This window comes from Malus domestica, chromosome 15 (genome assembly GCF_042453785.1).
Source record: "Malus domestica chromosome 15, GDT2T_hap1".
In the NCBI taxonomy this organism is placed as follows: Eukaryota; Viridiplantae; Streptophyta; class Magnoliopsida; order Rosales; family Rosaceae; genus Malus; species Malus domestica.
In genome coordinates this window covers 10,734,842-10,750,295 of record NC_091675.1, presented here as the reverse complement: position 1 = coordinate 10,750,295, position 15,454 = coordinate 10,734,842, and the positions used below count along the sequence as shown (strand labels likewise).

The following is a 15,454-nucleotide window of genomic DNA, read 5'->3' as shown; positions in this document are numbered from 1 at the left end:
CTTGTTCTTCAATTTGGCTACCATAAAGGAATTCGTGACAAAGGTGGAGGTTTACCAAAAGACAAGATTTGGAAGGACCATTCAAGAATATTCAGGTACAAGATTGGTACAATCCTTATTTCTTCTTGTACAAATGAATTTGAAAATGCTACTGCATATAACAAAGATGGAACTGTTTGTCTCTCTAAATTCAACTCAAAGGATTTTCTGGCAATTTGTGAGTTGGGTTTTGTTCTTAATGCGAAAAAGAGGATTTTTTTTGGAGGAAGCTAACCCCTTGATTGTACCTATTGAGACGACTTTTCTTGCTTTCAATCTGTTTGATAAAATGTGGTTCTCAAGTTGCTGTATTGTTCTCAATCGTGACGTGTGCTATTGGAAGGGCATCCAGGATAAGGGTGGACGCTCAAAATTCAGGGATGAAAAATTCCAAGCATATGTTGCAAACAGAAGAGGATTAGTCGGAGGAAGTTTCCAACTTGATTACCCAAGTGTTGGGGCAACAGAAACTCTTATGATGGTTGCAAGTATGGCTGATGAAACAACTGTAATGTCCAATGTTACCAGAGAACCTGAGGTGGCTGATCTTACTCAGTTTCTTACTGATTATGGGGCTTGCGTGGAAGGAGCAGGCAACAACAAGCTTATTAGCAAGGGAAAATTTCGGTTGCATGGTTCTGAATGTGTTATTGCACCTGATCGTATTGAAGCAGATACATTTATTCTTGCTGCAGTTATTACTCACTCATGCATCTCGATATCACCTGTCATACCTTGCCAAGTGTTCTCTTTGATACACAAACTCTCGGCTGCTGGTTGCAAAATCAAGCAATCTTCACATGATACCTTAGAAGTTTCAGCAGTGTTTGGACGTGGTGGTGAAATTTTGCGAAACTTTGAGGTTAAGACAGGTCCAAATCCTGGTTTTCCTATACACCTCCAACCACAAATAATGGCTTTGCTAACCACGTGCAATGGGTTAAGTCCTGAGAGGAATCTGTATTTGACAAATGCATGAGTCATGTAAATACGACCCTTATTTCCTCTTCTACAAATGACTCTGGAAATGCTATTGCATATAATACGGATGTAGCAGATGTGACTATTGCGTTGATACTTATCTCAATAGGTAAAACGAATGAGATTGTGAGGAATACTGTGTTGAGCAAAACATGGGGGTTACTAGATGATTGGCAGATTCTTGTCAATTGATATGGCTGCTGGAATTAACACACAAGTTTCCAAATAATACTACGACCATGGCTAACAATTTTGTGTTTACTGTTGTGATTGGGGCATTGTTTGCTGAGAAAGAAGGGAACCAATTTCATAAGGTTGGTGTACAGGTGGATTTTCCATGTAGGTGTTCAGTTCATTTGATTAGTGTCATTATGAATCAGTACTCTAGGTGTGGCAATAAGTAGAATACTTTAAGGTTTCTCTTGGACCCAGATTTGTGCAGACTTACTAAACCAGATATTGTTTCTTGGACTTCTTTGATGGGAGGGTGTTTTATGGCATTGGGATCTCAATGGTCAAGTATTTTTGGATCAATTTTGTGGAGTAACTTAGGCCATGAAAAGAGAAATGTTGAATTGCAGTGCTGCTGCTTTGCATTCCTTTCCATCTTGTTGAACACATAGCCTGTTTTTATATGCATTTCGAGGAACTAATCAATCAGAGATCTTTTGGGTTCGTCTCAAACTCAACTTGCAGAGGATTGGTAAAGAGATTTAATTTAGCTGCTATTGTGCTAATCAAGTGGCAGTACTACTTTTCAGTCAGATTTTGCGGATATTGCCAAGCTTTGAAGTTGTCCAGCTTAGCAGATCAAATTCTTCAGGTTTTTCAGTTTCAAGCCTTGCAAAAGAAGGCTCTTTTTTTTGTTGGGGGGGGGGGGGGATTGTTAGGATGCTACGTATTAATAGTATATGTTGTATAAATAGGCAGCTTAGAGAGGAAAATGGGTTGTTGATATTGTAATAGTTCTCTGTAATACAAGTTACTGTGCAATTGAGGAAGAAGTGGAGTTGGGTTCTACCAGTTATATGAAAAATGTACCTTTTTTTTTTTAATATAAAACGTAAGCATTTTTTATATAAAATTCATTCAATCTTTTCTTTAATTCATTTTTTTAACTTATATGGGTACATTCTATTTCATTGATTTGAGAATGTGTTGATGTCAAGTTTAATAGAAGAAATTTAATAATGTTATTAAGCCTAATATCATTTTTTTTGTTTTTTTTTTTTGAAAAATGTTCCTATGTTTTGGTACAATAATTTTTTTGTTAGTTTTGATGAACCTACGCATGTGTATATATATACACACACACACAATAATACATTTTTAATATTTTAATCCCATCAATTATGGATTTTATTTAAAATCTCATTAATATAAATAACTACAAATTTTATTTGTAATTTAAAAATATAATAACCTACATAGAAATACATTATTACATTGATATTGATGTCAGGGACTTCAATAAAAAACTAAAAACCACAAAGGTTTCGGTCGAAAAACATTGGTAGTTAGGGACCGCATCCAAAGTGTCCCAAATAACTTGTGATCAAATAACTAAGTGGATATTAGATTAGGGTCGGTACCTTTTGTTGATTTCCAGCACTTCCAACAACATAACAACCCATGAGTTTGGCAAATTGGCCGACGATCTGACCAACAACGCCAAATGCGGATGAGATGTACACTTTGTCTCCTTTCTTAGGTTTACAAATTTCGAATAAACCAGCATAAGCAGTCATGCCAGGCATACCTATATAACGACACGTCATTATTAAAGAGTTACAAGCACTAAATATGCATGTGTAAAAAAGAGCAGATAATTCTATAAGAATGAATGAGTGAATTGTTAGCCGTGATGTTTGCATGATCAAAACACATATATCGGTTATCAAGCACAAGGAAGAATTACTTTCTTGTCGAGGATGCAGCTGCCATGCGAACAGAATTTGATTGAGGAAAAACACCAACTCTTCTGCAAACTTCTAGCTTTATGACAATACTCTACGGAAAGCCTTAGTTGTCGTATCTAGGGTTAGCAGGGACTGATGTTTATATACTAGCCAATGAGTCTTAGATTCCGTCCATAAAGGAAAGCTAAAACTCTCCTTTCTTGACTCTCAAGTAAAATATCATAATCATATATTATTAAGGATTCTATCAAACCCACTTATAACGTAAGACACACTTAATGTAGGATTGATATATGAGGATCAAATCACAGCTTTACTGATTTCCTACTTATACATTCCTATTACACATAGTAGACCATTTATGGTTGATTTATATTGAATAAATCCAACATGAATTACATGTACACCGACCTAAAATTCCATTGTAGTAGGAAAGAGGCACATTGGTGTGGTGGATTTTGAAGAAACTTTCAGTATTAGTGATGAGAGTGTACTCCTCCCATTTTGTGACGCCCCAACTAAATCACCCGCCTTGAAGTCTGGATGTTTAGAATCTACAACTTTACAAACTCCATATCCAACGATTGGCTGGTAGTACGTTGAGGAATATTAGTTTCGTAATAAGAAAAAGAAAAGCAATGTATAATTAAGCGAGTAATGTGATCACTTACTTGGCCCGTGGCAAAGAAAACAATGCGATCCTGGGGAGTAGTGGAGGCATCGCTGTGCTTAACGCCTCTCGCATGTAGGGATCACAGGACAAGTAAAGATTCTTCACCAAAATGGCGCCATCATATTCATCTGCTGCTGCAGGCACTTTGAGTTTAATGCTGCTTGCGTTCAAGTACATATCCGACTCCTCCGGGGAATCGCACTGATGTAATCTCTGGCCAGCACTTGCTGGTTCCTGATCACTTCCTCCTCTTCACGATCATTACCATAATTTCCTGCCATTCTTTACTAACTAATTAACTTCTTTCACCCCTCTCTCTTTCCCCCAAAAACAGAGAAAAGCCAGAAATATTATTAGAAAACTTCGTTTTAAGTCTTAAAAAAGATGAGTGTGTAGACATCGAAATTTCGGTAAATAAATGTTGACCGATAAATCAAAGTGTCAACGCTCATGTATTACATAAATTTTACACGTAACGTGTGACTCAACGAAAATTGAAATGAGTTGGAAAAGTCATCAAATAGGACACGTGTCAACACCTGGCAGAAACGACTTATTTCATCTGGGATATTATATTCAAAATTAGGCATTGGAAAATTCTATAAATACAAGCCTATTTCATTCATTTAAGAGACCAATTCATATTACACCTTGAAGCTCTGAAGCTCTGAAACCCCGAAGCTCTCAAGCATCTAGGTTCCCGAAGAATCAAGAAAGCCTTCTTCGTTCTTCGTTCATCGTTCTTCCAAGATCAAGCCCCAACGGCCCTTTGGATCAACAATCATCCACCAATTCAAGATCAAGCCCCGACGGCCCTTGAAGAAAGTGTTCTTCGTTCTTCGTTCATCGTTCTTCCAAGATCAAGCCCCGACGGCCGTTGGATCAACCATCCACCAATTCAAGATCAAGCCCCGACGGCCCTTGAAGAAAGCACCATCGTTCATCATCCGTTCATCCAAGATCAAGCCCCAACGGCCCTTTGGATCAACAACGTCGACAAATCCACACATCCAACCGTTCTTCAAGATCAAGCCCAAAAGCCCTTGAAGATCCGTTCATCATTGTTCTTCAAGATCAAGCCCAAAAGCCCTTGGAGATCCGTTCATCACTATTCTTCAAAGATCAAGCCCAAAAGCCCCTTTGAAGATCCGCTCAAATCCACCTTCAAGATTAAGTCCACGGCCCTTGAAGAACGTTCATCCTTAGATCAAGCCCAACGGCCCTTTGGATCAATCACACGTCCACAAATACACACCTTACGGAGATCGAATCAGAGGATCAAAATAGAGAGAGATTGTAACCCAAAATCATCAAACACAAATATTTGTTTGTGCACGTTTGTTCTTGTCTCTTTCGTTTCAGGAATTTTCCGTGTTCACAAATTGGCACGCCCAGTGGGACAATCTCTGCCTCTCATCTCTTTCTCCGTTCAAGAAATTCAAGCGCACTTCCAAAATTAATGGCATCAAGGAAGGCTCAAACTGTTCCCGCAACCGGCGCAAAGAACAAAAGCGTCCTCATCGCAACTGGTGTCACTTTGGGCATCACGACTTGAAGCATGGCAAGAGCTACTTCTACCGCCTCTTTCACCTCTGCATCAACTCTGCCAAGGGAACAAAAGCACCCAAGGCACGAGCCTTTGATCACCTTAGCCTCACTAAGGGCACCAAGGGGGGAAAGCCCAAGGAAATACTCCGAATCCATGCTCTCCGATGCCGATTCAAGCGACAGTTCAGCCATGCAAGTCATGACCATTGGAGCAACTTCAATCGATGAACAGCTAGCTCAAATGAATGAAGCAATCGCAAGGCTAACCCGAACTGTGGAAGAAAAAGACTTGCAAATTGCAGCACTCGTCAATCGACTAGAGGCGCAGGACGGCGATAAACCCGACCCAGAGAATGATCCACTAAAGAGAAGAGAGGACGAAGAAGAGGAGCCTCAGGTGGAGAAAAACGATGCGAAGCCGGAGCCAGACCAAGCAGCGACACTCATGGGATCTCTTTCTATCCAGCAGCTGCAGGAGATGATCACCAACACCATCAAGGCACAGTACGAAGGGAGCTCACATACCTCCTTGTTCTACTCGAAGCCCTACTCCAAGAAGATTGATGCCCTGAAGATGCCAAGGGGTTATCAACCACCAAAGTTCATGCAGTTTGATGGAAAAGGAAACCCGAAACAACACGTTGCCCATTTTGTTGAAACTTGCAACAACGCAGGAACCGAAGGGGATTACCTCGCCAAGCAGTTTGTGCGCTCGCTGAAAGGAAACGCCTTTGAGTGGTACACAGACCTAGAGCCTGAGTCCATCAACAGCTGGGAGCAATTAGAGCGGGAATTCCTCAACCGCTTCTACAGCACCCGTCGCACTGTGAGCATGCTAGAGCTAACAAGCACAAAGCAGTGGAAGGACGAGCCAGTCATTGACTACATCAACAGATGGCGCACTCTGAGCCTCGACTGTAAAGATAGGCTCTCGGAAACCTCTTCAATCGAGATGTGCATCCAAGGCATGCAATGGGGTTTGCAATACATCATTCAAGGCATCAAACCACGGACCTTCGAAGAGCTAGCCACCCGCGCCCATGACATGGAGTTGAGCATCGCCCATCATGGGAAGAAAGAACCGATCGCCGACTACAAGAACGACAAAGTTCTTGGGACAAAGGGGGAAAAGGCTGCATGGAAACCCACCAAGGAAGCGATGACGGTCAACACAGCTCCCGTCAAAATATCCACACGAGGCAAGGCGATTCAAACCGAAGCTTTTCGTGATCAAGAGATGCGTAGACGCACTTTGAAAGAGCTTGAGGAGAAGACTTATCCATTCCCCGACTCTGATGTGGTTGCCATGCTGGATGACCTGTTGGACAAGAAGGTGATCAGTTTGCCTGAGTGCAGACGGCCGGAAGAGATGAATCATACCGACAGTCCAAGATACTGTAAATTCCACCGCTTCATCAGTCATCCGACAGAAAAATGTTTCGTGCTGAAAGATCTCATCATGAAGCTGGCTCAGAAAGGAATCATCGAGCTAGATCTTGACGAAGTGGCGAAGTCAAACTATACCACCTTCACTTCTGGCTCTTCCGACTCAAAGTTTTCACCTCAATCGCTGGGGGCATCGTCCAAGACAAGCAAAATTGAAAGATGGACTCAAGTCACTCCTAAGAAATTGCACAAGAAGCATACGTCTCCTCCACAAGTCCGCCAATCGGAAAGGGGGCAAATCAGCTCTTGTCAACCTTCAAAGCAACGTGAACGTGTTGAAGATGATGAAATTTCGACATATAGATCGTCCATCCCCATCACGATGCGTGATTTCTTGCCCGAAGACTTCTTCAATCATGCGGTCAAAGCTCCTTGTTATGAAAATTGTGAGGAACGCCTCTCCCGGAGTGCTTGACAAAATTCACAAATTCTCCTGGCCCGCACGAGTCTAAACTGCATGGCACAAAGCTCCTTGTCCGCACGAGCCTAAACTGTAGGACACACTGCTCCTCGTTCGCACGAGCCTAAACTGCACGAGCCAACGCTCCTGGTCTGCACGAGCATAAAAGGCAACACCAATGCTCCTGGTCTGCACGAGCCTAAAAGGTGACAACCCAACGCTCCTTGCCTGCACGAGCTGAAACTGCAACACGGCACCAAATGCTCCTGGTCTGCACGAGCATAAAAGGCAACACCAATGCTCCTGGTCTGCACGAGCCTAAAAGGCGACAACCCAAAGCTCCTTGCCTGCACGAGTTAAAACTGCAAACGGCACAAAAAGAAAATACCAAAAAAAAAAAAAAAAAAAAAAAGTATTTGAACTACGTTTTGACTTGATCTCTTTCTTTGGAAGGGTACGTAGGCAGCTTGAACATTCAACTTCGAGTTCAGTCACATCAAAATCAAAAGAATAAATGTTTTATTAAAGAAGGTCAATTTCATTACAAATTCATTTTGTTAAGAAAATTTGCAATTTTCTTTGTACAAAATTAAATTACAGTTTCTTCGGAAAAAAAAAAGAAAGCAAAATGTCAGCAAAAGGCCCAGTCTCGCCAAAGCCTATCGCTTCTTAAACACATAAATGTGTTAAGCATGCTGTAATGCAGATTCCTCTCCCTCCAGGCCTAGGCCTAGGCCCAGCTCTCAAAGCCCAAATCCAGGCTCAGGCCCAAAGCCCCTCCATTTCACTCCTTAGCTGCCGCTCCCCAAAAACCCTAGGCGGACAACGATGACGACGAGGTTCAAGAAGAACCACAAGAAGCGCGGCCACGGGCGTATCGGCAAGCACCGCAAGCACCCCGGCGGTCGCGGTAACGCCGGAGGCATGCACCACCACCGGATCCTCTTCGACAAGTACCATCTAGGGTATTTCGGTAAAGTCGGTATGAGGTACTTCCACAGGCTGCGCAACAAGTTCCATTGCCCGATCGTAAACCTCGACAAGCTGTGGTCGCTTGTGCCCCAGGAGGTGAAGGACAAGGCCGCCGCATCCAAGAGGAAAAGACCGCGACCCGTGAAGTGCGAAGATAAGAACCCATCATTTTTTGCAGTTCAAAACAGTCCCGTTTCGTCTACGGCCAAAGTGGTGGCTGATCAGCCTTCGAAGGTTGAGACTTCCTCTCCAAATGTGAAAAAAAAAAAAAAAAAAACCCAGGATCTGCAGCTGAAAATGCCACATCTACCAGTTACAGATACATTACCTTGTGCATCTCCACCAGTTACAGATACCACCCCTGGATGGAGGAAGAGTACTTCCAGAGAAGATGCCACATCTACCTATGAGATAGATAAGGCAAGTCAAGACGATACCACACTCCGGTACTTAGAAGTTTCGTGGCTACGAGATCATTCTCCCACAATATTTCCTAATGTCATTTGTACTAAACATTCACTTGTACTCACTAAAGGAGAGCTTGAACCTATGTACTTGTGTAAACCCTTCACAATTAATGAGAACTCCTCTATTCCGTGGACGTAGCCAATCTGGGTGAACCACGTACATCTTGTGTTTGCTTTCCTATCTCTATCCATTTATATACTTATCCACACTAATGACCGGAGCAATCTAGCGAAGATCACAAAAAGTGACCGTTTTCGCTACCTAGGATCTATCTTGCAAGAGAACGGAGAATTAGATGGAGATCTCAACCATAGAATACAAGCTGGATGGATGAAGTGTAAGAGTGCATCCGGCGTGTTGTGTGACCGTCGGAGGCCACTGAAGCTCAAGGGAAAATTTTATAGGACGGCAATAAGGCCAGCGATGTTGTATGGCACAGAATGTTGGGCAGTGAAGCATCAACGTACACAAAATGGGTGTAGCGGAGATGAGGATGCTTCGTGGGATGTATGGGCACACGAGAAAGGATAAGATTGGGAATGAGGTTATCCGAGGTAAAGTAGGAGTAGCCAAAATTGAAGGAAATATGAGAGAAAATCGGTTCCGGTGGTTTGGACATGTGCAAAGAAGGCCTACTGACGCTCCGGTTCGAAAATGTGACTACGAGACAGAGGTTCAGGGCCAAAGGGGTAGAGGAAGACCTAGGAAAACTTTGGAAGAGACCCTAAGAAAAGACTTGAGTACTTGGATCTAACGGAGGACATGACACAAAACCGAGCGCAATGGCGTTCTAGGATTCATATAGCCGACCCCACTTAGTGGGAAAAGGCTTTGTTGTTGTTGTTGTTGTTGATCTGCAGCTAAAAATGGTGGCTTTGCGTACGATTTGCCCGACTCTCAAGCTGTTCCAGCTGCTCCGGCATCAATGGAGGCTCAGCCAGAGGCAATTGAGCCGGAGAGCAATGCCGTATCAAAATTCAAGGCCAGCGAACGACGAATCGGAGAGTAGAAATGTTAGAACGAGCAAAGTGGAACTTCAATCTCCCAAGAAGGAATCCACTACCATCAGATTGGATGATAAATGTGAAGAAATCACCTTGACCAAACCGAGTTTAACAATCCCAGAAGTTGAAAACCACCGAGAAGAAAAGTTCTAGATAGATCTGATGGCTCCTCCAGAAAGGGATGGTGAAGTTGATTTTATCTCCGTAGATCCTAAGCCTGCGGTCGTAGATACAGAAACGGACTTAAAAGCTGTGAGCAGAGAGGATGACAGCAAAGCTCTGAAAATTGGCAACAAGGAATAAGTGCAACCTTTAAATTTGGAAACTGAGAAGTCAAAAGCAGCTGTGGAAGAAGCAGAAGCAGCTGATTGGAAAAAGCAGACTTCTTCCGTTGTTGGTGGGAAAGAAAGGAATTTTGATCTGCAGCTTGATTTGGAGAAGACTGATAGTATTAGTGGAAACAAGCTGCCCTAAAATGGTGTTAAGCATAACACCGAGAAAACTGTGCAATCGGGCTCTGTACCTTTGCCAATGTCTGTAGCCGGTTGGCCGGGCGGGCTTCTTCCAATGGGATATATGGTGCCTTTACAAGGAGTCATGTCCATGGATGGGAGCACCGTTTCTTCAGCTCCGTTACAGCCGCCGCATTTGCTTTCTAATCAACCTCGGCCAAAGAGGTGCGCATCCCATTGCTACGTTGCGACGAATATATTCTATCACCAGCAAATGTTGAGGATGAATCCTTTCTGGCCGGTAGCAGCTGGTTCGGGATCTCTGTATGGGGGAGCCAAGCACAGCAATCCCAATGTATTACCTCCAGAATTGCTTGGCAATATTCAAGGTAGAGGGGTGAATCCTGCCCAGGACAAGGGGCAGGGGATTTCTATGTTTCCTGCTCAATCTGCGAAGGACAAAACTTCATAAGCAGCAAACCTTGTGGATGCTGCGCAGAGAAAGCAAATCGTGCTCCAGCAAGGTCTACCTCCTGGGGCACCTAGTAATATCTTGCATGGTCCTGCTTTCATTTTCCCATTAAGCCAGCAGCAGGCAGCTGCTGCTGTTCAACCAGGGTTTGTGAAGTCTCCTAATGCTGCTGGTGCGGCTTTGTCCGGTGCACCTACCTCCTCTTCATTGAATGCGACAGCTGCAACCGCTGCTGCAGCTCCAGCAATGAGTTTCAACTACCCAAATATGGCTGGAAATGAACCCCAGTATTTGGCAATTTTGCAGAAACAACGCATATCCATTTCCAATGCCGGCTCACTTAGGAGCACAGCCAGCCTACAGAGGACCCCATGCTCAAGCAATGCCTTATTTTAACGGGTCTTTCTATTCTTCTCAAATGCTCCATCCTTCCCAACTACAATAACAGCAGCAGCAACAACAAACACCGCCGTCTCAATCACAGCAGTTCAACAAGGGCACTTCTCCATAGCGGTCAAGTCCATTGCTCATTCTCCAGCACCAGCCTCTGACCTCCGTGAGCTTCAATCGCGACGGTTCGATTGTCGTCTCCGCCAGCCACGACGGGTCCTGTAAGATTTGGGACACCGAGTCGGGGACTCTACTGAAGACGCTAATTGACGATAAAATCAGCCTCCGTCTCCTTCGCCAAGTTCTCGCCTAATGGCAAGTTCATACTCGTCGCCACTCTCAATGACATCATCAAGCTGTCAAAATACGCGGCGGGGAAGTTTCTGAAGATCTATACAGGTCATGTGAATAAAGTGTATTGCATAACATCTACATTTTCTGTGACAAATGGTAAACACATTGTGAGCGGCTGTCAGAGGAATGTCGTGCATGATGACGGTATGGGCTCGGTAGGAATTGACAAGGTGAAGTCTGTTGGCTGTGCTATGTGCCTGTGCTCAGTAGCGGTGCTCTGTGGCTGTGCTCGATTAGTGGTGGTGCTCGGTGGCAGTGCAACGGATGCGCAATGGTTGTGCTCAGTGGCAGTACAACGGTGTGCAGCGGCTGTGTTCGGTGGTTGGGCTCAGTGGCTATGCTCTGGGTTCTAGCTGGATCCGACGTCAAGGTCACCTCCACCTCCTCCGTCTCTTGCCTCGCAGCTGCCACCAACTTCAAAGACCGCTGTCAAACGACTAGCCGGCCGAGAAGCTCTTCCTCAAACTCAAGCTATCCGTCCGTCTTCGTCCTTCCCTACAAATCCCTCAGCCAAGCATCCTAATTTATACAGAAAGAAATACAATTAAAAAAAAAAAAAAAAAAGAGGTGGTGGTGCATCTGGCATCACGTGAAAAAAAGAGGAATGGTGGATCAAAGATGGGGTACAGCCCCATGGCAGATCAAAAGTTTCTCGTGGTGCATGGGCACCATGTGCAGAAAGAAAAAAAAAACTGTTAAAAAAATATATATATATATAGAAAAATAAAATAAATAATAAAATAAATGATGGAACTTGGTGCATCCAGCACCAAAAGAAAAAAAAAAGCCAAAACAAAACAAATGCATAGAGAGAAATAGAAGGTCCATTTTATTTATTTATTTTTCTGGAAATTTTACATAAATTTGCATTATACATAAATTAAAAAAAAAAAATCAAATCAAATCAAATTTACAAGAGGAGATATTCAAGGACGATCAGGTGGCGCCTCACAACTCGGCAGAGCTCCAGGAAAAAGAGACGTCGGAGGTTGACTGTTTGAAGTCACACCACTCGGTGGAACTCCAGGAAGAAGAGGAGCCGGAGGTTGATCATGAGGAGCTTCATTACGCAGTACAGCCCCAGAAGACGAAGGCAAATGTTGCTGGAACAAACCCACAAACCGCTGATGATCAAGTAAAATCTGACCATCAGATTCCTGCATCTGGTCAATCTTCCTCTTCATGTTTGTCACATAGCTATGTGTGAGCTTATGCAACTGTTTATTCTCCTGCTTGAGCCCTCTAATCTCCTGTTTGAGACTCATCACTTCCGCCGCCAATGATTCAACTTGACGGGTTCGAGCAAATAGGCGTTGGGCCATATTAGACACAGAACCTGCACACTGCACACTGAGAGCCAGAGAATCCTTAACAGCCAACTCATCCGACCGTTTGGAAAGTAGTCTGTTATCTCTGGGAGTGACAAGGTTCCGGGCCACCACCGCAGCGGTCATATCATTCTTCACCACCGAATCCCCAACGGTAAGAGGACCAGTAGGGGATATGAAGGATGGGCGCCATATGTTGTCTGGAGAAGGCGGGACTGCCTCTTCACCAAGATTCAAGTCAAAACGACGGTCGGAGGGTCCAGACATTTTCAAAGTGTTGAAGAAATAAGAGATCGGACAAATCAAGATCTTAGAAGTGCAAGAAGGGAGTTTTCACAAGCGAAAATTCAAGTGTGCTTTGAAACGAACTGCATGCCTCTATAAAAATCAGCACTCGACGGGATTTCAGAGATCGAAGAGGCGAGCTCAGAATTCAAAGAGGCCATTCAAAAATCGAAGAGGCAAGCTCAGAAATCGGAGAAGCATCTTGCTTTTCCAGACGCGTCGGCACCCGTCACACGCAAGCTCAGCTTTGCGAAACTCACGGGCAATTTGTCGAAGCGCCGATCCCAGATATCGAAGAGACGCCAGTCTTTTCCAGACACGTCAGTACCCATCACATGCAAACTCAGCTTTGCGCAAATCACGGGCAATTTGTCGAAGATTTTCGGTGAAGGAGAAAGCACGTGAAAGTTTACTGTTCAATCACGCGTTAGTTGCCGACACAAGTGAAAGAATAGTACCTCTACAAGTATTAAGGGACCTCCTATAACTGTCCACCTTCACCTTCCGGAGCAAGACAGACATACAGAGCCTTTCTTCATCTCCAAAAATGCTTTCCCAACGAAACCTCTCGAGTCATTCAGTGTTCCTTATTCCTTGGGGTACCTCTGCAAGCCAATGACTCCAAAAGCAAAAGTATCTCATATCACCAGGGTAGAAAGCAAGAGTATCTCATATCATGCGTTCTCCCTATCATTTCCTTTGTCCTTGTTCTTACCTACAAAGACAAGGATAAAGAAAACAATATGCCGGAACTTCCACTCAAACTCGGGTAAGGAACCGACTGCTTGGAACCCTTCCCTGATTGCCTACCTAGCACTGCTCTCGAGTACTCGCCTTCCACTGCTGCTGTACTTTCAAAGAAGCTGCCACATCTGCCTGGATGACAGATAAGGCAAGTGAAAATGATACCTTGCAGCATGTGGAGACAAGGTGCAGAAGGAACAAGCAGAGAAGAATGCGGTCTGCACGGTCAACTCAGCAAAAGGAGTCCGAACTGAGAAACTCGAGAAGCTGCCACATTTGCCTGAAGAAACAAGCAGAGAAGAATGCAGCATGCACAGTCAACTCAGCAGAAAGAGTCTGAGATGAAGAACTCGAGAAGATGCCGCATCTGCCTGAGGACGGTGAACTCGTTTTGACCCTCAAATTCTTGGGTCGACTTACTAGGCGTTGTGGGCTGCACGTGCCGATTCACCACCCTTGAATCAAATCCTTAAAGACCAAGTCACCAATTGGAAGAGGAGCCCATCAATCTCGGAGATCATACCGTTGACCAAACTACTCAGGTATGAATTAGAAAGATTGAACAAAGCAACAAGTCGTCACCTTCACCTCGTGCCTGCTTGCCGTGTGTTCGAGTCAGCCTTCAAGAATCAAGCCTCAACGACCCTTGAAGAAGCTTCCAGCCAAATTCAAAATCAAGCCTCGACAGCCCTGGAAGAAATCACAAGTCCGATTCAAGATTAAGTGTCTACCACCCTTGAATCAAAACCTAGTTCAAGAATAAGCTGTGGAAAATCAACAATTGGAGGAATCTAGAAAATCCTTCAACCCAGTTCAAGATCAAAGCTGTGGAAAGTCAACAAAGCGCAACAAAATACGTGTCGATTCACCCACTACCAAAGCCAAAGATCATCTACCACATGAAGCTCCTTGTGGTCCAATTTCAACCTTCAAGATCAAGCCTCGACGGCCCTCGAAGAAATTTCAAACAAAAAAATATTCAAGAACAAGCCTCAACGGCCCTTGAAGAAATCTCAAGCCCAATTCAAGATCAAGCCTCAAACGGCCCTTGAAGAAATCTCCAGCCCAATCCAAGATCAAGCCTCGAATGGCCCTTGGATCGACATCTACAGTAAGGGAGTTCAAAACGCATCTCCTACACGTGACAATCACCTGTATACGACGCGCCTTGAAGTGGGGGCATTTGTAGACATCGAAATTTCGGTAAATAAATGTTGACCAATAAATCAAAGTGTCAACGCTCATGTATTACATAAATTTTACACGTAGCGTGTGACTCAACGAAAATTGAAATGAGTTGGAAAAGTCATCAAATAGGACACGTGTCAACACCTGGCAGAAACGACTTATTTCATCTGGGATATTATATTCAAAATTAGGCATTGGAAAATTCTATAAATACAAGCCTATTTCATTCATTTAAGAGACCAATTCATATTACACCTTGAAGCTCTGAAGCTCTGAAACCCCGAAGCTCTCAAGCATCTAGGTTCCCGAAGAATCAAGAAAGCCTTTTTCGTTCTTCGTTCATCGTTCTTCCAAGATCAAGCCCCAACGGCCCTTTGGATCAACAATCATCCACCAATTCAAGATCAAGCCCCGACGGCCCTTGAAGAAAGTGTTCTTCGTTCTTCGTTCATCGTTCTTCCAAGATCAAGCCCCGACGGCCGTTGGATCAACCATCCACCAATTCAAGATCAAGCCCCGACGGCCCTTGAAGAAAGCACCATCGTTCATCATCCGTTCATCCAAGATCAAGCCCCAACGGCCCTTTGGATCAACAACGTCGACAAATCCACACATCCAACCGTTCTTCAAGATCAAGCCCAAAAGCCCTTGAAGATCCGTTCATCATTGTTCTTCAAGATCAAGCCCAAAAGCCCTTGGAGATCCGTTCATCACTATTCTTCAAAGATCAAGCCCAAAAGCCCTTTTGAAGATCCGCTCAAATCCACCTTCAAGATCAAGTCCACGGCCCT

At 44.0% G+C, this 15,454-nt stretch overlaps 2 protein-coding genes across 2 annotated transcripts in view; one reads left to right on the top strand and one right to left on the bottom strand.

The window, feature by feature from the left end:
- The window catches only part of LOC139191648 (NADP-dependent alkenal double bond reductase P2-like), a 30,796-nt gene extending 28,019 nt beyond the window's left edge, over positions 1-2,777 (bottom strand). The window contains exon 1 of the mRNA XM_070812625.1: positions 2,613-2,777. Coding sequence (XP_070668726.1) covers positions 2,613-2,777 — 165 coding nt within the window. The remainder of the gene's footprint in view (positions 1-2,612) is intronic.
- A 5,023-nt stretch (positions 2,778-7,800) lies between these two features.
- Positions 7,801-9,455, top strand: LOC139191672 (uncharacterized). The gene is made up of 2 exons (XM_070812662.1): positions 7,801-8,354; positions 9,307-9,455. The coding sequence occupies exons 1-2, from the start codon at positions 7,835-7,837 to the stop codon at positions 9,453-9,455; spliced, it is 669 nt and encodes a 222-aa protein (XP_070668763.1). The 5' UTR covers positions 7,801-7,834.
- Positions 9,456-15,454: the final 5,999 nt, after the last annotated feature.

Coding starts and splice junctions, on each gene's coding strand:
- LOC139191672 (XM_070812662.1), top strand. CDS start 7,835: ATGACGACGAGGTTCAAGAAGAACCACAAGAAGCGCGGCCACGGGCGT. Junction 8,355..9,306: donor CACCCCTGGATGGAGGAAGA/GTACTTCCAGAG, acceptor GTTGATCTGCAG/CTAAAAATGGTGGCTTTGCG.